This window comes from Bos grunniens, chromosome 7 (genome assembly GCF_055505025.1).
Source record: "Bos grunniens cultivar Pamir isolate PY7600 chromosome 7, Bosgru_T2T1.0, whole genome shotgun sequence".
NCBI classification, from domain to species: Eukaryota; Metazoa; Chordata; class Mammalia; order Artiodactyla; family Bovidae; genus Bos; species Bos grunniens.
The window spans coordinates 96,098,577-96,121,796 of NC_141171.1; the positions used below are offsets into that span (position 1 = coordinate 96,098,577).

The following is a 23,220-nucleotide window of genomic DNA, read 5'->3' on the forward strand; positions in this document are numbered from 1 at the left end:
CTTTAAGCAACTTGCCTGAAGTTACACAGATAGTGTGATTCCCCAGGTCTATGGGACTCCAGAAGCTAAACTCCTATGTTTCCCCTTTGAACATCTATCACTGGTTACATTATTTAATAAGCTTTACATATTTATAGCATATCATATTAGAGTTGCAGAACTCCAGAGTTCTCAAGCCTGACAGTTTACAGATGAGGAAACTGTGTTCTAGAGAGGTTAAGACTTAAGTTCAAAGAACTTATCATGGGCTGTCTTCCTCATTGTTCATTATGTCACTTCTAATGTGCTTAAATTGCATGACTCACAAGCTTAAGAATGTCCTAGCCAAGCAAACCTTTTCTAGGGGAGGGACCACAAGAGGAGAGCAGGCTGTCTTTTCCAGGTCTAACTTCTCTGGCTTGTTTGGGGCAGCCAAAGTCAGACAGAGTTGGAATTATTCATGCATCAAGTAAAGTAACCAGGCTCCCAAAGGCATGAACACAACTTGAAAAAAAAGCTGCATTTCTCCTCTTTGATGACGAATCCAGGCCGCGTGGCTTGCTCTCTTCCTTGCCTACAAAATAATCAGCCCCGGTGGGGGAGGGAAGGGGAACACTGGAAAAGTGGGGCTCACAAAGCAATGAGAATGAAGCAGTTGTCTTAGGGTACATAACTTCCACCTTTTGTGGCTTTTTTCCTAAGCGTTTGGGGTGCTCCTGTGTCACAGCTCATAATCAGGCACTCACAGGGTGTGGCCAAATGTTCTAAGGTCTCTCGGGCTTGGATTTCGATCACAGATCAGCTGTGGCTACTGTCCCAGTTGCCAGGCAATGTGTGGATGTTTATTTTGAGGTCTGCCCACAGGGTTGCATCAGAGGCCAAAGATGCATGTGCTCTCCACTTCCCAGAGCAAGTAGAGCTCAGGCTTTCTATTTTTATCTTAAGGCTGTGCAGTCCCTTTTAATGTTTTTCATAAGTGTATAGCATCCTCAGCCTGGATAGAACCACTTTCTGTTTCCTCCAGGCAGTGTTCAGGTCGCCTCATTTGGCCATGTTCTACTTTATCCAGCCGGTCAGACTCTGGACTGATGATCTCTGGTACTTCCCCGCCTCTGAGTCTTGCTCAAGCTGTTTTGCTCATCTGGAATGACTACCCTGTCCCTGGCTCCATCTCATTGTTTTGTAAAACAAATATTTCGTTTTACTTTTTGAAAGTAGGGGAGTCAACTTGTTATAGCATAAAACTTATGGACCTTATTGTCAGTGTCTGTGTTCAGATCCGAGCTTCTCAACTGTGAGGTCTTAGATAAGTTACCTAACTTCTCTGAGCCTCAGTATTCTCCTTTGTAAAATGCAGGTAATAATGATTGGGTCCTAGGATTTTATAAAGATACACTGAAATCAGATGCCTAAAGCATGTGCCATAGATCCTGGCTCACGGAAGGTTCTATAGTCCTTACCTACCTCCCGATCCCAACTGCCATGAATGCTAAGTAAATTGTTCCCATCTCCTCTGTGAAGTTTTCCCTAGCCATCTTCAAAGCTGCATCTCAGAAATACAGTCTCCCTCTTCTGATCTCTTATAACTTGGTGCTGTACTTAGGATCCTCTCACAGTTGACCTGGTCTCATATTGCACATGTGCGGAGGTGGAAGTTGGTGCCTAACTAGGTCTGCTGGCACCAAGCCATGTTCTCCCTGAAAGAGATGGCTCAGCTTCATTCATAAATGACCCATTTCATGGGAGTCATATTTTTTGTTAGGATTAAATATCATACTTTTTTAGGTAACTGAACTGTGGTTCTCTTGAGAAGCATCATTATTATGGTAAATAATTAAAAGCATTGTGAGACAGGATGGTATGTCATGGTGTGATTGCAGGGTGAACAATAGACAGTTAAACATCTGAATATTCATTTCCTAAAGTGAATAGTCCATCCCCATAAACGTGTTCTCACTGGGTCCGTGAGCGGTGTCTGTGAAGAACAGCAGTGCTTTCTTTAGAAAGCCCCTCATGGGCCATCTATTGTTTGTTCCAGGTGTCTCACAGGAAGCAGCTAAGGGTTTTGTTGTGTGCCTCTGAGTACTTTTTTGAAGTTTTACAACTGCCGGGTAATGCCAGTAAGGGTATAGAAGACTAGATGTTTGTTTTCCTAACTTGTTTTCTGACCTGTGCTTTAAACAAAATTTCTGGTGATTGAATAAAACTAATATAATGTTGATTTGAGCCATCACATAATACTCATGTTTATTCATGTACAAATTCATACATTAATTTATTTAACAAATACTTACTAGGTACCTATTGTGTGCGACATTCCCTGGTGGCTCAGAGGGTAAAGCGTCTGCCTGCAGTGCGGGAGACCCGGGTTCGATCCCTGGGTTGGGAAGATCCCCTGGAGAAGGCAATGGCACCCCACTCCAGTACTGTTGCCTGGAAAATCCCATGGATGGAGGAGCCTGGTAGGCTACAGTCCATGGGGTCGCAGAGAGTTCGACACGACTGAGCGACTTCACTGTCACTGTGTACGACATTGGGTATGTGCAGCTGCTGAGACAGGCATGGTCCCTGGCCTCACGGAGTTCAGGTTTGGGTCTCTGACAGAAACTGTAAAAAAAGAAGTTTTGAAAGAAAATCTATGATTTTTTCTTTAACTTTTTTTGAGATGAGTCATTAAAATAAGAATCTCATTATGGTTCAGAAACAAATTATACATTTCTCTCTTGTGCGTCTAGCAGACCTAGTTACTGATTTGTCAGAACTTCTTAGTTTTATTTTTTTTAATATTTGTTTTGCGCTTTGCTCACATTGCCCTAGTATTTGGTATCAGACTCTCTCACCGTAACCCTGTGGGGCACATGGTATTCCCATGTGGGAAACTAGACGCTCTTCGGGTTTAATTGACTTGCTCATGGACTCCTGGCCATAAGAAGCAATCAGATTGAACCTTTCTTCTGATTTATTAATTATTTTCTTGATTTTAGCTTTCTTTTTTTGAAAAAGCAAGGTATTAGAACCATACTTCATTCTTTGTTTAAATGAAACTGATAATTAGCAAATGGAAACAAAGATTGGAATCAACAGTGGATTTTGAGCTCCTCTCTGCTACTAAACACTGTGATAGGCATCCTGGGGAGTGGAAGTGATCTGTCTCTTGGTCAGTTTACAGCTTTGTTGATAAGACATGACTGAGACATAGAAGAGACTCAGTAACCCTCAACAGCATATAGGATTAAGTATTCAAGTAAGAAGTACAAACATATAAGGGAGTTGAGTAGATAGGATGAGCTGAAGCAGATACAGGTGTTGCATTTTGAGCTAAGTCTTCAAGGGTAGGAGGAATCTGAGCAGAGAAAGGCTTCCTTGCCATGGGGATGGCAAGATGCAAGGCTCAATGGTAGATGGGAGCGTGGTGGTGATGCTAACACTGACTAGCCTTTGTCCAGCATTTGCCACTTCCCATGCATTGTTATTCGGAGAAGGCAATGGCAACCCACTCCAGTACTCTTGCCTGGAAAATCTCAGGGACAGAGGAGCCTAGTGGACTGCCGTCTATGGGGTCGCACAGACACGACTATGGACATGACTTGCCGTCTATGGACACAACTAAAGCGACTTAGCAGCAGCAGCAGCATGCATTGTTATAATGGGTTCGTGTACATTAGCTAAGTCTTAAAACAATGCTGGAAGGGAAGAATTGTTACTCTTCTCATTTTACAGATGAGGACACTGAGGCACAGAGAGGTTAAGGAACCTGCTTGAACTTGCATATGAATTCAGTGTTGGCTGAAATTCTACCAGTCTCGAGTCCAGAGTCAGCTCTCGCTCTCTTAGCCAGTGAGTGATGTTGTCTGATGAAGTTCTCCTAAAACAGGAAGGACAGCATCCTGGGGTGGGGGAGAGTGGTGGGGAGATATGGTACAGGACATAGCAAGAGGTGCAATGGAATCAACAGATGAGGTTGAATACGAAGACTCTAAAGTCCAGGTGGAAGATATTGGACCTCATCTAGGATGGTTGGAAACCCCCAAGAGTGTAGTGTTTCATCAGAGTGGGAAGCTGGTGTGCATTTATTTCAGATAAATCAGGCAGTGATAGAAAGACTGGGAGCTGGAGGTTGGGGTGGGGTTGGGGGTGGGAGAGAACAAGGCATGAAAGCTATAGAAAGGACTCGATATAATCCAGGTGTGGGAGCTGCCTGATGAGACCAGGAGTGTGAGCAGGAAACCAAAGCAGAAGGATGGGATGGTGCCGAGCACTGGAGGCAGCCCTGTGCCGACTCCAGCTGATTCAGAAGAGGCGAGTTTCCCCCATTATATCATTGGGCGACTCCAGAGGCAGGTAGTATTACTTTCCTTTTGCAGATTAGGGTGACGGCTTCTGAGAGAATAATTAAGTGCTGGAGCAGGCATTTGAACCTGCCTCTCTCTCGATTTCCTCCCTTTAAGGTAAAAATAATGTTTGGTAATAAAGCAAGGCTGCTGTTAAAATGTCAAGAACTGTTCACAGAGGAAACGATAAAGTCATGGGGATTCCTACATCTCCAAGGACGCAGGAATATGAGAGAGGAGGCAGAGGGTTGGTGACTACATACTAAAGAATGCAGAGCAGAATGGAGCCAAGTGGAAGAGGCTTCCAGATGGAAACAGGTTGGAGGGCTGGGCATTGGCCCTGTAGCTCTCCAGGTCACAGTAACCCTGGGGGAAGAGGATGATCAGTGATTCAGAGTGAAACTGCGGATGGACTGTCAGGTGGGGAAGGCTGGCGTGGACTTGGGCCAACGATCTTCATCACCTCCACAAACAAAGGCAGCTGGGGTGGGAAGGGTGACTGGACATGCTGCCAGCGAGGGGTGGGGAGAGGAAGCCAGGTCTAGGGTGAGGCGCGGCCTTTGACTCATCTGCTGGCATCCTCTGGGTGTACTCTCTGAACTGAGCTGGGGGCAGGGAGGGCGATCACAGGGAGGCGGAGAGAGTGGAGGGGAGAGACTGAGGATCCCCGTGAACCCTCTGACAGTGTCTGGAAAGAAGGTGATAGGAGCCCACCCAAGTGAAAAGACTGTGCCATGGGAGATGGAGAAGTAGAGGGCCAAGGGATTGACATTTTCATCAGCCGCACTTCATGGCAGAGGAGTGGGTGAGTCAACCATCTAGGACACCACCCCTTCTGAAGAAGCCCTTGCTCTCTCAGCTGGGACCCATGAGGCCACTCACACCTAGCATCGCAGGATGGTGGGCTTGATCCCGCGTCTTGCTTCTCTTCTCCTGCAGCCTCACGAGGCACCCTGCAGAATCTAGGGAAAGCCTTTGACAGAGACCTGCCTTGAGTAAGAGTAGGGTCAGTAGATGAATATACCCAGCGCTGATCTTTTAAACGGACCCCAGGGTGGTGGAGGAGACACCTTGAGATGCAATTATGTCATTATCTGTCTATATAAGGAACTATGTACAAACAAAGCTAGTGGAGCTGATGGGATTCCAGCTGAGCTATTTAAAATCCAAAAAGATGATGCTGTTAAAGTGTTGCACTCGATATGTTAGCAAATTTGGAAAACCCAGCAGTGGCCACAGGATTGGGAAAGGTCAGTTTTCATTTCAATCTCAAGGAAAGGCAATGCCAAACAATGTTCAAACTACTGTAATTGGGCTCATTTCGCACGCTAGTAAGGTAATGCTCAAAATCATTCAAGTTAGGCTTCAGCAGAATGTGAACAGAGAAACTCCAAATGTACAAGCTGAGTTTAGAAAAGGCAGAGGAACCAGCATTTATTGGATCATGGAGAAGGAAAGGGGTTCCAGAAAATTATCTACTCTAGTTCAATGACTATGCTAAAGGCTTTGACTGTGTAGATGACAACAAACTGTGGAAAACTGTGGAAGAGATGGGAGTACCAGACCTCCTTTCCTCTCTCCTGAGAAACCTGTAAGTGGGTCAAGAAGCAACAATTAGAACTGGACATGGAACAACTGACTGGTTCAAAACTGGAAAAACAATATGTCAAGGCTGTATGTAGATTGTCGCCCTTCTCATTTAACATATGCAGAGTACATTATGTGAAATGCCAGGCTGAATGAATCGCAAGCTGGAATCAAGATTGCCAGAAGTATCTTTTTTGTTTGTTTGTTTGTTTTAATTTTATTTTATTTAACTTTACAATATTGTATTGGTGTTGCCATATATCAAAATGAATCTGCCATGGGTATCAACCTCAGATATGCAGATGATACCACCCTTATGGTAGAAAGTAAAGAGGAACTAAAGAGCCTCTTGATAAAGATGAAAGAGGAGAGTGAAAAAGTTGGCTTGAACCCGAACATTCAAAAAACTAAGATCATGGCATATGGTCCCATCACTTCATGGGAAATAGAAGGGGAAAAAGTGGAAACAGTGACAGATTCTATTTTCTTGGGCTCCAAAATCATTGTGGATGGTGACTGCAGCCATGAAATTAGAAGATGCTCCTTGGGAGAAAAACTATGACGAATGATTTTGCCAACAAAAGTCCACATAGTCAAAGCTATGGTTTTTCAAGAAGTCATGTACGAATGTGCGAGTTGGACCAGAGAGAAGGCTGAGCATCAAAGAATTGGTGCTGAGCTCTCGAATTGTGGTGCTGGAGAGGACTCTTGAGAGTCCCTTGGACTGCAGGGAGATCAAACCAGTCAATTCCAAAGGAAATCAATCCTAAATAGTCATTGGAAAGACTGGTGCTGAAGCTCCAATACTTTGGCCAGTTGGTGCAAACAGTCGATTCATTGGAAAAGACCCTGATGCTGGGAAAGATTGAGGGCAGGAGGGGAAGGGGATGATAGAGGATAAGATGGTTGGATGGCATCACTGACTCAGTGGACATGAGTTTGAGCAAGCTCCAGGAGATAATGAAAGACAGGGAAGCCTGACATGCTACAGTCCTTGGGGTCACAAAGATTCAGACACAACTTAGCTACTCAACAACAGCAGCAGTAAGGTACTTTGAGAAAGCAAGTGGGGATTAAAGAAGATGTATGGATGCCCACTTTGGATTGCAGTGGTTTGCAATGTCAGGGCTGATGCTAGTGAGATGTACTTGAAAGAAAGGCATTTAGGATTTGGATATTTGAGGAAGAGAAGCATCCCAACCAGTTGCACTTTTGTGAAAAAAAAAAAAAATGTAAAGGGAGAGATGAGTGAGGTGTGCTCTGAGAAAGGGAGGGGCTGGCTGCCTGGAGGAGATGTTCTGTGCTGGGAGATGGTTGGGATTGGAGACTGGGGGTCTTTAAAGGCAAGAGAAAGGCTTTCTGTGTGATACAGTGGTTTACAGATGTCATGGCCCCTGCATCTACTTTAGAGGGAGGCTTGAGAGTGACACGTGGGGAGCCTCATGTGGCCAAAATGGGTGAGAGAGCTAAACGGCTGTAGTCGGGGAGACCTTTGCCAAATATATGTGAACAAGAAAATCAGTTTCTATTTCTGAAGGATCTGAAAAGCATACCATCTCCCCTTCATATCTCTCATCATTTCCAGCAGTAAACTTCCAAAATTCTTACTGTAGCAGTTGAACAAATCTAAAGAGGTTTTGTTGAATAATGCCAGAACATAAGAAGCCAACCTGGGTAAGTGCAGGAGTAAACATTAATTTTTTATGGCTGCACTTTTTTTTATCAATAATTGCTCATTTTAATGGTATTTGATAACCCAGTAAGATTATTTCAGGTGGGCCTGCAGCTGACATAGAACTAAAACATTTGTCCAGTCCCATAGGATTTTCTCCATACCTGTGAGAGCATTTAAGCTGTAACTAAACCTGCTTGATGTCTGTTGCACAGACTGCTTATTGTCTGTTTATTATGAACTTTTTCAAAGCTGTGATGGAGACTTATTCATTGTGTATCCTCGGCCCCAGGCTCGTTGCTTTTTAAACAGTTGTTGAGTGGGTAGTTGGAAAATAATTACTTTTTCTCTGCTGTTACTGCGATTTATACGTTAATTTAAGATTATACATAATAAACTCTGTATGTATGTCAAGAGACTTGCCTGGGTCATTTAGGAGGGAGAGCACGGTTATGGCTGCACTTTAGTCTGATATACAGTCCTGCTCCCATAGAGAGATTTTGGTATTTGAGCACTAGCATGGCTTTAAATCTGGATGTCCCCCGATGTCAGGAGCCACTAGGTGGTAGATCCTGCAGCAGAGGCAGTGGTTTAGAAATCAGACAGCTCAGAGGGGCCCTCCCACCTCTGGGCGATGCCCGCTTATCCTTCAGTCTGCATGTCAATTGTTACATCCTCAGCCTCACCTGTCCTAACTGTCTCCTCAGCTAGATCTGGTTGCCTTAGTCTGTGTTCTCATTGGACCCTGTGATTTTCCTTTATAGCACTTACCACAAGTAGTTACTAAAGTGATTATTCTTTTTTTGATTTATTTTATTGAAGTATAGTTGATTTACAATGTGTTAATTTCTGCTGTACAGCAAGTTTATTCAGTTATACATACGTATACATACGACAAACCTAGTTCAGTTCAGTCGCTCAGTCGTGTCCGACTCTTTGCAACCCCATGAATTGCAGCTCGTCAGGCCTTCCTGTCCATCACCAACTCCCGGAGTTCACCCAAATTCAGGTCCATCAAGTCAGTGATGCCATCCAGCTATCTCATCCTCTGTCGTCCCCTTCTCCTCCTGCCCCCAATCCCTCCCAGCATCAGAGTCTTTTCCAATGAGTCAACTCTTCACATGAGGTGGCCAAAGTACTGGAGTTTCAGCTTTAGCATCATTCCTTCCAAAGAACACCCAGGACTGATCTCCTTTAGAATGGGCTGGTTGGATCTCCTTGCAGAGACATCACTTTGCCGACAAAGGTCCGTATAGTCAAAGCTTTGGTTTTTCCAGTAGTCGTGTATGGATGTGAGAGTTGGACCAGAAAGAAAGCTGAGTGCCGAAGAATTGATGCTTTTGAACTGTGATGTTGGAGAAGACCCTTGAGAGTCCCTTGGACTGCCAGGAAATCCAACCAGTCAATCCTAAAGGAAATCAATCCTGAATATTCATTGGAAGGACTGATGTTGAAACTGAAGTTCCAATCCTTTGGCCACCTGATTCAAAGAGCTGACTCGTTGGAAAAGACCCTGATGCTGGGAAAGATGGAGGGCAGGAGGAGAAGGAGATGGCAGAGGATGAGATGGTTGGATGGCATCACTGACTCATTGTATATGGGTTTGAGCAAGCTCTGGGAGATAGTGAAGGACAGGGAAGCCTGGCTTGCTGTAGTTCTTGGGGTCACAAAGAATCAGACACGAAAGAGCAACTGAACAGCACCAACAATACATATTCTTTTTCATTATGGTTTATAACAAGATGTTGAATATAGTTACCTGTGCTATACAGAAAAGTGTTAGTCGCTCTGTTGTGTCCGACTCTATGCAAACCCAAGTACTGTAGCCTGTAAGGCCACTCTGTGGAATTCTCCAGGCAAGAATATTGGAGTGAGTTGCCATTTCCTTCTCCAGGGGATCTTCCCAACCCAAGGATCTAACCTGGGTCTCCTGCATCGAAGGCAGATTCTTCACCGTCTGGGCCACCAGGGAAGGACCTTGTTGTTTATCCATTCTATATATAATAGTTTGCATCAGATGATCCCACCCCTCTCCTCCTGGGTGACCACAAGAGTGTTCTCTACGTGAGTCTGTTTCCGTTTCATAGAGGCATTCATTTGTGCCACATTTTAGATTCCACATGTAAGTGGTATCATACAGCGTTTGTCTTTCTGTTGCTGACTTACTTCACTTAGCATAGTAGTCTCTGGGTTCATCCATGTTGCTGTAAATGTCATTATTTCATTCTTTTTTATGGCCAAGTCATATTCCATTCTCTCTATATATGTATATATACATATACATGGAAACAACCTAAATGTCCATCGACAAAAGAATGTATGGAGAAGATGTGGGGTATATACATTGTTTCCATGTCTGCCGGTTGTAAATGGTGCTGCTGTGAACACAGGGGCTCATGTTTCATTTTGAATTATAATTTAATCCAGATGCATACCCAGAAGTGGGATTGAAGTCTTTGTTCTATTAGTATCATCTCTGACCAGGCTGTAACTTTCACAAGGTCAGGGACATGTCTGACAGTTTCCCATCATTTAACATTTATTTAACACAAACTATGTTCTGAATAAATGTTTATGGAGCCAGTGAACTGTGGAAAACTTCGACAGGTTACTTCATCTTTATGAGATACCATTTTCCTCATCTGTTTAAAACCTCCATATTAAAAGTTTTTTTCTAAGGTTCTTCAAAGAATTATGGATTAACGCTTCAAAATTTTTGAATTTTAAGTTATCCACACCTATGATCAGCAGTTCAAACCACATAGAATATTTAAAATGAAAGTGTATATAATCCTTCAGTAGAGGTAACAGTAAATGTTTCTTGTCTTACAAATAGAATAAAAATTAAACACACCACAGTTAGCCAGAGTTGAACCACTCCTTAACAGGGTGGGGTTATTTTCATTTCCAGCCCCCATGAATTGGTTTTCCTCTTTTAGTTTCAAAATATTTAATGCCCTAGGGGTGGGATAAAACTTTAAGGGAGGAATCTATGCTGAAAACAGGTGCAGCCAAGGCTGCAGTTCAGTTCCCATTACAGTCTGCTCCATGCTTATTTATAGGCATTCCACGGAGATTTTACTGTTCTTGGTGAGCCTTTGAAGGTCTTCTCCTTTCTTGGATTTAAGGATCCCTTCCAGCTATTGCTTAATAAAGCAGTAAGGCAGACTAGAAAACCCAAGGCTATGGAATTGCAAGAATGTTTTAATAAATTTGGATGTTTAGAATAAGTGACTTCACCCGCAGATCTGCAGCTTAAAAAGCACTTTTGTGTGGAGTGTTTGGTCTTGGGTGGTTTTAGATGGCTGAGGGAAATCATCGAAGGAGTGGGATATAGCTAAGAGGAGCTTGAGTTTGAATATAAATTTGCACAACCAATTGCACCTGTGGAAGGACAGTCATTAATATATAGATAGTGAAAGTGAAACTGCTAGTTCTTCAGTCGTGTCCAACTCTTTGCAACCCCATGGACTGTAGCCCACCAGGCCCCTCTGGCCATGGGATTCTCCAGGAAAGAATACTGGAGTGGGTTGCCATTTCCTTTTCCAGGGGCTCTTCCTGGCCCAGGGATCAAACCGTCGTCTCCTGAATTGGCAGGTGGATTCTTTACCACTGACCCACGGGGGAAGCCAAAAGGATATGTTAATTCCGACATATTAAAAAAAATTCTCATGGAAAACTAAATATTCACATATTTATTTGCTAGTTTGATGGGGGAAAATCTACTTTGGTACATCCTCCAGTTCTTTATCCTGAAGGGAAAGTAAGAGAGACCGTGCGTGCCTGCCACAGTGGCCAGGTATATGTATATGTGTGTGTGTGTGTCTGTGTGTGCTTTGGAGTCGGAGTGCCCAATTGGTGCCTAAGGGTGCTCAGGAATAATTAAGTTTATATAACTGTGTTTAAAAAATCAGTATAATAAAGCTTTGGGCTTTGATCTGTCAATTGTGGCAATTTAACTGTAAGCACCACTCTGTTCAACATTAAGTGAGGTCAGTAGGAGAAGTGATCGTGTTCATGGGCCATGGGTTACAGTGGGTTCATGCAGTCACCCTGAGAGTGGTGTGTCCGAGCTAGGGGAGCCGGGGACCAGTAGGCATGGGTGCATCCTGCCTGGGGACTCAGCCTTGGACGTGGCTCCAGGGCAGCCCTCAGGCCCGGGGCTCCAGTTGCTGTTGGTAGAGAACTGGTTGGTAGAAAGACAGCCAGTTATTTAAGAAGGCAGCTGTGCCAGATGGAACCCCTGAACTCTAAAACCCAGTGGACTCATATGTTAAGGAGGTTTAGATGAGCCTGAGTTAGAATTCTCAAAGGTAGTAATTGTGTGTTTAATATTAGCCAGTGTAATACAAGTTAAGTACTAGAATACATAGTTCTCAGTACCATGCACGTTGTCCTGCTTGGGTGATTAGATTGCAGGGACTGATACCACACCACTAGGGAAGGGGTTTCTTGAATATTTCGGTTACCGTTTATCGCCTTTTGCCCTCCAGGGAGGAGTCTGTTTTGCCCTCCAGTTCTGATCTGCTAAGTTGCTTCAGTTGTGTCCGACTCTGTGCGACCCCATAGACAGCAGCCCACCAGGCTCCCCCATCCCTGGGATTCTCCAGGCAAGAACACTGGAGTAGGTTGCCATTTCCTTCTCCAATGCATGGAAGTGAAAAGTGAAAGTGATGTCACTCAGTCATGTCCAACTCTTAGAGACCCCATGGACTGCAGCCTTCCAGGCTCCTTCGCCCATGGGATTTTCCAGGCAAGAGTACTGGAGTGGGATGCCATTGCCTTCTCCGAGTTCTGATCTACTTGAGTCTACTTCCCAGAGCTGTGCCTACTCTTCTGTCTGGTATAATACCTTAGAAATAATGCCCTGGCAATTTTATGAGCGCCTAGAATGTGCAGGCGTTTTACCCACATTATCTCAAATACATGCAGCCCTGCAAAATAGGTATTATAGGCTCCATTTTATATATTTGGAAAAGTTAAGACCCAAAGTCACAGAGCTAGTAATGGGGAAAGCTGACATTTGAACAAAATTCTGTAAGTTTCCAAGTCGATGTTCCTTCTGAAAATAATACAAACAAAAATTAGAATGATATTTTGTTGTTGTTGTTCAGTCACTCAGTTTATCTGACTCTTTGCGACCCCATGGACGGCAGCATGCCAGGCCTCCCTGTCCATCACCAACTCCTGGAGCTTACTGAAACTCATGTCCATTGAGTCAATAATGCCATGCAACCATCTCATCCTCTGTCGTCCCCTTCTCCCGCATCTTTCCCAGCATTAGGGTCTTTTCCAATGAGTTGGCTCTTCGAGTCAGGTGGCCAAAGTATTGGAGCTTCATTTTCAGTATCAGTCCTTCCAATGAATATTCAGGACTGATTTCCTTTAGGATGGACTGGTTGGATCTCCTTGCAGTCCAAGGGACTCTCAAGAGTCTTCTCCAACACCACAGTTCAAAAGCATCAATTCTTTGGTGCTCAGCTTTCTTTATAGTCCAACTCTCACATCCATACATGACTACTGGAAAAACCATAGCTTTGACTAGATGGACCTTTGTTGGCAAAGTAGTGTCTCTGCTCTTTAATACGCTGTCTAGGTTTGTCAGCTTTTCTTTCAAGGAGCAAGTGTCTTTTAATTTCATGCCTGCAGTCACTGTCCATAGTGATTTTGGAGACCAAGACAATTGTCACTGTTTCCATTGTTTCCCCATCTGTATGCCATGAAGTGATGGAACTGGATGCCTTGATCTTAGTTTTTTGAATGTTGAGCTATAAGCCACTCTCCATTTTCACTTTCATCAAGAGGCTCTTTGGTTCCTCTTTGCTTTCTGCCATAAGGGTGGTGTCATCTGCATATCTGAGGTTATTGAGCACTTAATTACCAGGCAGCAATAGACTTAGAAGGTCTTTATTTCCTATGGAAGAAAAATCAAGCAGAAACTAAAGATCAGACAGTTTAAGTAGCTTGCCCAAGATTATTTACTATGTAGCACACCCAAAATTTGAACCCATTTGGAGTGATTACAAAGGTTTTACCCACTGGACAACAGCATGTACTGAACTTTCATGGGAGTGTTACTCTCAGTTCAGTTCAGTTCAGTTGCTCAGTCGTGTCCGACTCTTTGCGACCCCATGAATCCCAACACGCCAGGCCTCCCTGTCCATCACCAACTCCCGGAGTTCACTCAAACTCATGTCCATCAAGTCGGTGATGCCATCCAGCCATCTCATCCTCTGTTGTCCCCTTCTCCTCTTGCCCCCAATCCCTCCCAGCATCAGAGTCTTTTCCAATGAGTCAACTCTTCACATGAGGTGGCCAAAGTACTGGAGTTTCAGCTTTAACATCATTCCTTCCAAAGAACACTCAGGGCTGATCTCCTTTAGAATGGACTGGTTGGATCTCCTTGCAGTCCAAGGGACTCTCAAGAGTCTTCTCCAACACCACAGTTCAAAAGCATCAATTCTTAGGTGCTCAGCTTTCTTTACAGTCCAACTCTCACATCCATACATGACCACAGGAAAAACCATAGCCTTGACTAGATGGACCTTTGTTGGCAAAGTAATGTCTCTGCTTTTGAATATGCTATCTAGGTTGGTCATAACTTTCCTTCCAAGGAGTAAGCGTCTTTTAATTTCATGGCTACAGTCACCATCTGCAGTGATTTTGGAACCCCAAAAAATAAAGTCTGACACTGTTTCCACTGTTTCCCCATCTATTTCCCATGAAGTGGTAGGACCAGATGCCAGGATCTTCATTTTCTGAATGTTGAGTTTTAAGCCAACTTTTTCACTCTCCTCTTTCACTTTCATCATGAGGCTTTTTAGTTCCTCTTTACTTTCTGCCATAAGGGTGGTGTCATCTGCATATCTGAAGTTATTGATTATTTCTCCCGGCAATCTTGATTCCAGCTTGTGTTTCTCCCAGTCCAGTGTTTCTCATGATGTACTCTGCATAGAAGTTAAATAAACAGGGTGACAATATACAGCCTTGATGTACTCCTTTTCTATTTGGAGCTTATCTGTTGCTCCATGTCCAGTTCTAACTGTTGCTTCCTAACCTGCATATAGGTTTCTCAAGAAGCAGGTCAGGTGGTCTGGTATTCCCATCTCTTTCAGAATTTAACACAGTTTATTGTGATCCACACAGTCAAAGGCTTTGACATAGTCAATAAAGTAGAAATAGGTGTTTTTCTGGAACTCTTGCTTTTTCAGTGATCCAGCAGATGTTGGCAATTTGGTTCCTCTGCCTTTTCTAAAACCAGCTTGAACATCTGGAAGTTCACGATTCACGTATTGCTGAAACCTGGCTTGGAGAATTTTGAGCATTACTTTACTAGTGTGTAAGATGAGTGCAATTGTGTGGTAGTTTGAGCATTCTTTGGCATTGCCTTTCTTTGGGATTGGAATGAAAACTGACCTTTTCCAGTCCTGTGGCCACTGCTGAGTTTTCCAGATTTGCTGGCATATTGAGTGCAGCACTTTCGCAGCATCATCTTTCAGGATTTGGAATAGCTAAACTGGAATTCCATCACCTCCACTAGCTTTGTTCATAGTGATGCTTTCTAAGGCCCACTTGACTTCACATTCCAGGATATCTGGCTCTAGGTGAGTGATCACACCATCGTGATTATCTTGGTCGTGAAGATCTCTAGGTGAGATAAAACCAAGGTAAAGAGTTAAAAGTAAGTATGGTTAAAAGGGACTTCCACCATGACTCATTTGGTAAAGAATCTGCCTGCAATGCAAGAGACCCAGCTTCCATCCCTGGGTCAGGAAGATCCCCTAGAGAAGGGAATGGCAACTTACTCCAGTATTCTTGCCTGGAGAATTCCATTGACAGAGAAACCCGGCAGGCTACAGTTCATGAGGTTGCAAAGAGTCGGCCACGATTGAGTGACTAACACTACTACACTGCTGTGGTTAAAAGGAGGTGGAGGACAAAGCAGGGTGTAGGTTAACTAGATTCAAACTTCCTGTTTCTTTTCTTTCTAGGTAACTACTTCCTCTGCGTCAGCCAGCAAGTCTTCCAGTATGAATCCCACAGAAGCCAAGGTATGGAGAGTCTTCAAGGGTCAACTTGGGTGAAAGCCCTTCATTTTGTAAAGCAAAATGAATAGAGACTTTGACAGATAGCTTGTGTGTCCTAGGAGACTTACACTATGGAAGTAAATATTTTCTTCTTAATTAATGAGGGTCTTTGAAAACTCAGCTTTCCTTTCAGTATTTGCCTCAAACACCATCTATATACTTATACAGGATTTTAGAATATCTAGAAAAGTGTAGTCCGTGAGAGTTCTTTTGGTTCTAGCCTTGAGTTTTTTAAATTGTAAGGAAGTATCTCTAAGTACATTTATCAGGATCTAGATAGAAATATAAATTCTTAATTTCTTACTAAAACGGTTTTATTATCCTAACCATTTAAAACGAAATCCAAGAATGAGAAAGTTTACAGTAAATGAACATAGAAAGAAGTGACACAGACTCTGGTTATTTCAGATGCTTTCTGAAGTTTTTTTCTGACATTTGAGTCATGTGGGTCACCATCTTATTGATAAACTGTGGTTGAGCTCTTGGGGTGTATCCTGATAATTTCTTGGAATTTCAGAATTATAAATAAAAGAATGGCCTGCAGTGGGATTGCCGCATAGAATAATAAGCCTATTTCTAAAGAGTTGGCTGAGCGACCTAAACACTCTCACTGACTTTCTGTGACTCGAACTGAGTTTCTTGGGAATGTTCTAGGATGGAAGATTAAAGAGGAAGCATTTTTCAAGATGCTCGCAACTAATTCTTATGAGCTAATATTCTTCAGTGCCTGTAGGAGCTACCCCAGCTCCATTATTATCAAATTGCCCTTGTTTAAAATTACCAACACACTTTTGCTTTGTGTTTTCCTTGTTACTTTACTGTCCCAAGTAGAATCCTATGCCATAATTTAATACTGGCACCATAATGTAGTACTGTTTAGTAATCCTGTGGCATCATCTTGAACTGTATTTAAAGGAGATTGAAAATATCTTGAAACACACTGTCAAACTCTAAGCCCTTATCCAATGTCATTTAGCACTCATTTTTATTTTTAAATGTAAAATTATGTTTTTATTTAGTAATTAATTTCTTAATTTTTTCAAAATACATGTTATCTGATTCGTGATTAACCACCTATTAGGTGTCACTACTTATTTATACCAAAGTGAAGTGAAGTCGCTCAGTCGTGTCTGACTCTTTGTGACCCCATAGACTGTAGCCTACCAGGCTCCTCTGTCCATGGGATTTTCCAGGCAATAGTACTGGAGTGGATTGCCATTTCCTTCTCCAGGCTGATCTTTAAAATGATCTTAAGACTATAGAAAAAAACATTTAGCCCCTGCCCCCGAAAAATTCTCATTGAACTTAGAGTCCGTGAAAATTAAAGTAAGGAGATAAAAAGGAGAGCCAGAAATATGAGATTTCCTTTTTCTTATTATTTTGGTTCACATTTGACACGATGCCTCATTATAATTCATCCCTGCTGACACTCAGCTTAAGGGCCGATGCTTATTTCAAGTGTGTCCTGTTTTCCAGAGTAAATGTCAGCAAATGCTTCAGCCATTGCTGAGCGTGAATCATGAGAATTCTTGGCACTCCTATAGACGTGGACTGAGGGGAGAGAGAGAGGAAAGTAGGAGAGGGAAGAAAGGGAGGAACAAAACTAAGATGCGCCAGTCAATGACTCAGAACCACTCTTGGCCTTAATTCTCTGTCCTTGGTGGATTTCAGTCATACTGTTCTCATTAATCATCTTATCTTCGTGTGCTGCTTTAATTTTTTTTAATTTTAATTAATTTAATTTAATTTAATTTAATTTGTATTTTATATTGTAGTAGGCTTCCCAGGTGACTCAGTGGTAAAGAATCTGCCTCCCAATGCAGGAGCTGTAGGCTTGATCCTTAGGTCAGGAAGATGCCCTGTAGGAGGAGATGGCAACCCACTCCAGTATTCTTGCCTGGATAATCCCATAAAGAGGGATAATCCCACAGAGGAGCCTGGCGGGCTGCAGTCCGTGGGGTCACAAAGAGTCAGACACAACTGAGCGACCGAGCAGCCACACCCACAGTTGATTTACAGTGTTATGTTAGTTTGTGGTGTGCATACTTTTTCCATTTATTGCAGAATATTGAGTAGAGTTCCCTGTACTATACAGAAGATCCTTGTTGGTTATCTATTTTAAATACTAGTGTGTATATGTCAATCCCAAACTCCCAGTTTATCCCCCCTCCTTTCCCCTTTAATAACCATAAGCTTCTTTTCTGTTTCTGTTTTGTAAATAAGTTCTTTTGTATCGTTTTTTTAAGATTCCCCATGTAAGAGATACCATGCTATTTGTCTCTCTGTGTCTGAATTAGTTCACTTAGCCCAGTAATCTCCAGGGCTATCCATGCTGCCACAAATGGCATCATTTCATTCTTTTTAATGGCTGAGTAATATTCATATATATATATATTTTAATCCATTCATCTGTTGATAGACTTATAGGTTGCTTCCATGTGTTGGCTATTGTGAACAGTGCTTCAATGAACATTGGAATACACGTATCCTTCTGAGCAATGGTTTTCTCTGGACCTGTCGCCAGGAGTGGGATGACTTGATCTTATGGTGGTTCTTTGCTTAGTTTTCTAAGGAACCTCCATACTGTTCTCCATCGTGGCTGTACCAATTTAACATTCCCACCAACAGTATGGGAGGGCTCCCTATCTCACACCCTCTCTGGCATTTAGTGTTTGTAGACTTTTTGATGATGGCCATTCTGACTGGAGTTAGGTGATATCTCATTTTAGTTTTCATTTGCATTTCTCTAATAATTAGTGATGTTGCACATCTTTTGATGTTCCTCTTGGCCCATTTGTGTGTCTTCTTTAGAGAAATGGCTATTTAGGTCTTCCCATTTTATAACTTTTTTTTTTTTAATATTGAGTTGTGTGAGCTGTTTGTAAATTTTGGATATTAATCCCTTGTCAGTCACATCATTAGCAAACATTTTCTCCTATTCTGTAGGTTGTCTTTTCACTTTGTTTGTGGTTTTCTTTAATGTGAGAAAGCTTTTAATTAGGCCCCATTTGTTTATTTTCATTTTTACTCCCATTATTCTGGGAGATGGATCCAAAAATATATTGCTGTGATTTATGTTGAAATGTGTTCTGCCTATGTTTTCCTCTGAGAGTTTTATACAAGTATCTGGTCTTGTATTTGGGTCTTCAGCCCATTTTGAGTTAATTTTTTGTATGAAATTACAGAATTTTCTAGCTTAATTCTTTCACACGTAGCTGTCCAATTGTCCTGGTACCACTTTTTGAGGAGACTATCTTTTCTCCATGGTATAGTCTTGCCTCCTTTGTTGGGATTAATTGACCATAGGTACATGAGTTTATTTCCAGAATTTCTATCCTATTCTGTTGATTTGTATTTCTCTTTTTATATATTTCTGTTTTTATAGTTATTTGGTGATTGTAGCTTTGTAGCATAGACTGAAGTCTGGGGGCCTGATTCCTCCAGCTCCATTTTTCTTTTTCTAGATTGCTTTGGCTATTTGGGTTCTTTTGTTTCTCCATACAGGTTTTAAAATTTTTTGTTCTAGGTCTGTGAAAAATGCCGTTATTTTGTAGAGATTGCATTGAGTCTGTAGATGGCCTTGGGTAGTTGAGTCATTTTGACAATATTGATTCTTCCAATGCAAGAACGTGGTGTATCTTCCCATTTGTTTATGTCATCCTCAGTTTCTTTCATGAGTGTCTTACAGTTTTTGAAGTACAGATCTTTTGCCTCGTGAAGTAGGTTTATTCCTAGGTATTTTATTCTTTTCGATGTGATGGTAAATGGGATCGTTTGCTTAATTTCTCCTGATCTTTTATTGTTGATGTCTTGAAATGCAACAGTTTTCTCTGTGCTGATTTTGTATCCTGCAACTTTACTAGATTCATTGCTGAGCTCTAGTAGTTTTCTGGAAGCATCTTTTGGATTTTCTACATACAGTATTGTGTCACTATGCCAAAGCCTTTGACTGTGTGGATCAAAATAAACTATGGAAAATTCTGAAAGACATGGGAATACCAGACCACCTGACCTTCCTCTTGAGAAACCTATATGTAGGTCAGGAAGCAACAGTTAGAACTGGACATGGAACAACAGACTGGTTGTTCCATGTCCAAATAGAAAAAGGAGTACGTCAAGGCTGTATATTGTCACCCTGTTTATTTAACTTATACGCAGAGTACATCATGAGAAATGCTGGGCTGGAAGAAGCACAAGCTGGAATCAAGATTGCCGGGAGAAATATCAATAACCTCAGATATCCAGATGACACCACCCTTATGGCAGAAAGTGAAGAGGAACTCAAAAGCCTCTTGATGAAAGTGAAAGAGTAGAGTTAAAAAGTTGGCTTAAAGCTCAACATTCAGAAAATGAAGATCATGGCATCCGGTCCCATCACTTCATGGGAAATAGATGGGGAAACAATGGAAACAGTGTCAGACTTTATTTTGGGGGGCTCTAAAATCACTGCAGATGGTGATTGCAGCCATGAAGTTAAAAGACACTCACTCCTTGGAAGGAAAGTTATGATCAGCCTAGATAGCATATTGAAAAGCAGAGACATTACTTTGCCAACAAAGGTCCGTCTAGTCAAGGCTATGGTTTTTCCTGTGGTTATGTATGGATGTGAGAGTTGGACTGTAAAGAAAGCTGAGCACTGAAGAATTGATGCTTTTGAACTGTGGTGTTGGAGAAGACTCTTGAGAGTCCCTTGGACTGCAAGGAGATCCAACCAGTCCATTCTAAAGGAGATCAGCCCTGAGTGTTCTTCGGAAGGAATGATGCTAAAGCTGAAACTCCAGTACTTTGGCCACCTCATGCGAAGAGTTGACTCATTGGAAGAGTCTGATGCTGGGAGGGATTGGGGGCAGGAGGAGAAGGGGACGACAGAGGATGAGATGGCTGGATGGCATCACTGACTCGATGGACATGAGTCTGAGTGAACTCCAGGAGATGGTGATGGACAGGGAGGCCTGGCGTGCTGAGATTCATGGGATCGCAAAGAGTCGGAAACGACTGAGCGACCGAACTGAACTAAGTGTGGGAAGATGCAAGAACCTGGGCTCACCTGCAAACAAGGGCATTTGTAGGTCTTCTTTTCCAATTTGTATTCTTTTTATTTCTTTTTCTTCTCTGATTGCCATGTCCTAGACTTCCAAAACTATGTTTAATAAAAGTGGTAAAAGTAGACATCTTTGTAGTGTTCCTCATATTAGAGGAATTGCTTTCAGCTTTTCACTGTTGAGTGTGTTGTTAGCTGTAGGTTTGTCATATATGGCCTTTATTATTTTGGGGTATGTTCCCTCCATGCCCACTTTGCTGTTTTTCCCTTGATGCTTTCAATATTTTCTCCTTGTCTTTAATTTTTGCCAATTTGATTGTGATATTTGTTTAGTTTTTGTGGCTGCTGGTGTTTGATTTTTGTTGATGGCTGTTCAGCGGTTACTTGTGATTTTAGTGTGTCCGTGAGAGCTCATGTCCTCCCACTCCACCATCTGTCTCCACCTCCCTTCATATACTTCTGGTATTTGGCTTATAACATTTATACTAGCCTCCTCCTGGGGATTTTTGGAAATTGTATGAGCATATTTCTATAAATATTTTGAGCTTTTAGAGAAAAGGTGTTAATGCAAGGTAAAGCCTGTATCAAATCTTTGTCATGTTCGGCACCTTTAAAATGAGAGTCAGTCTGGCTGTGGCAGTATGTCTGGGTCTCAGGTCTCTCTCTTGTCCCTCATACTTGTTAGGCACACTGCTGTGTGTAGGGTGAAAGGTCAGATCATTGTTAATAAGGGGAGATCCCTTAGAGATTATGTATAGTGGACACTGGAGCCCAATGGCTTGGCTTTTATTCCTGGTTCCATGCTGGCTATGATATTGGAAAACTCCTCCTAACTTAATTTTAAACTTAATTGAACTTAATTTTTACTTTATGTTAGCGTACAGTTGATTGACAATGTTGTGTTAGTTTCAGGTGTACAGCAAAGAGATTCTTTGTGTCATGAAATGGGGATGATGGTGGTGATGATAATAATGATACTCACCATACCTTTCTTACAGGAATATTGTGAGGGCTCAGAGAGTTTAGAACAGTCCCTTGTACTGAGGGGCTATCAATAAGCATTAGTTATTATTGTCATCAATCATTACTATGTTCATCAGACTCACTGCCACCAAAAATAAAGAGATGTGTTAGTGATTACTGATTAAAATGTATATTTCATTAGAACCTGCTTGATTCTGTGATTATAAATTCTTTCTTGTGATTATACATTCTTAATTGTATTGTAGAGTTCTTACATGCTAAATATTGCCATAACGCCAGATTACAAATTAGAAGCTATTGATAGACTCAAACCACTACAGTACCAGCTGGCTTATTTTCCTTGTTAATCATTTAATAGATTATATTTGCATAAACTAAAAAAAAGCAGTGTTGCAAGTATAGGAACTCATTAACAAGGATCCAGTTTGAAATGAACCAAAATTTAAAATTTTAAAAACATTTCTTTGTTCATGAACTTTGTTTCCTTCCCGAAGCAATGTGTGCTGGCATAAAAGGGTTTGTTATGTGAAGAGCACATGTACCTTCATTACTGAAGCATAAGACCTGATAAATTAAGAGGAGTTTTAATCAGTGTTTTCAGATAATATAGTAAAATATAGAAGTTTGTGCTGATACCACCAAGCGCATAAAAAGGAAAGAAATAGCAGGAAGCATCAGGCTTCATTTTTAATCTCTTCTTTTGAGAAGTTCATAAACTGTTTCATCAAGTTTTATTATTTTCATTTCCTCCCTATATGGAGAAGGGATGTATGCACTTAAGGAATTGTCTTTTTGACACAGGTAACTTTGGATTGGGTAAAACTGTCAAATACTCCACTAAAGAGCCTGAATCACAGCCAGCTCTTCAGAAGCATTCCTCAAACTTTAGATTTGATCACAGATTTTTATTGTACAACAAAGAATCTATGCACTGTTTGATCAAACCGTCGTAATATTGTGCAGACAGCATTTCAGAAAACTTTTGATAAAACCTTTAGCTCTGTTAATTCGTGTTGCTTACTTGACTGTCAGATAAAATAAAGTCACACTTGGGGCTGTGCTCTTATATTAGGCTATTCCAGGCAGCAAACAGCTGGAAGGACCGCATTCTCCTAACAAGAAAAGACACAAAAAACAGGTGATGTGGTTCATTGTACCAGGGAACACGTATGTTTACTAATGGTCACTGCAGCTGCCTAGCACAAGCTAATAATTTCAGTTCACCATCTTCTGTAACGCTTTGGCCCATCACAGAATTCTAGTAGGCTTAGTTACCCATCACTCACATTCTGGCACTAAAAATAAACTTCACTGCTTCCTATGTTCTCAACACTGTCAGCATCCCATTCTTTTACCTCATCAGCTGAAACCTGTGCTGAATATTCCACTCATAAAGAGGTCAAACATGTTAATGGCTTTGAGGGATGAGGGTTTTTATTTTCATTTATGTGTTCGCTACAGTGTTCATGGTAATAAATCCCTACATATCTGTAATACACGCAGAAGTAAAATGCAGATTGCCATCTCAGTCGTTAGAGC

General features: G+C 41.9%; 1 protein-coding gene across 30 annotated transcripts in view; it reads left to right on the forward strand.

Moving 5' to 3' along the window:
• Positions 1–23,220, forward strand: part of CAST (calpastatin) — a 770,242-nt gene that overhangs the window by 697,281 nt on the left and 49,741 nt on the right. For 16 of the 30 annotated variants that reach the window (XM_086413227.1, XM_086413228.1, XM_086413205.1 and 13 more), the window contains 2 exons: positions 15,561–15,620; positions 22,754–22,819. In XM_086413227.1, coding sequence (XP_086269353.1) covers positions 15,600–15,620; positions 22,754–22,819 — 87 coding nt within the window. In that variant the 5' untranslated portion in view covers positions 15,561–15,599. Of the gene's footprint in view, positions 1–4,169; positions 4,279–15,560; positions 15,621–22,753; positions 22,820–23,220 lie in introns of those variants that run through there. The other 14 variants (XM_086413212.1, XM_086413221.1, XM_086413213.1 and 11 more) reach the window with 2 other exon arrangements.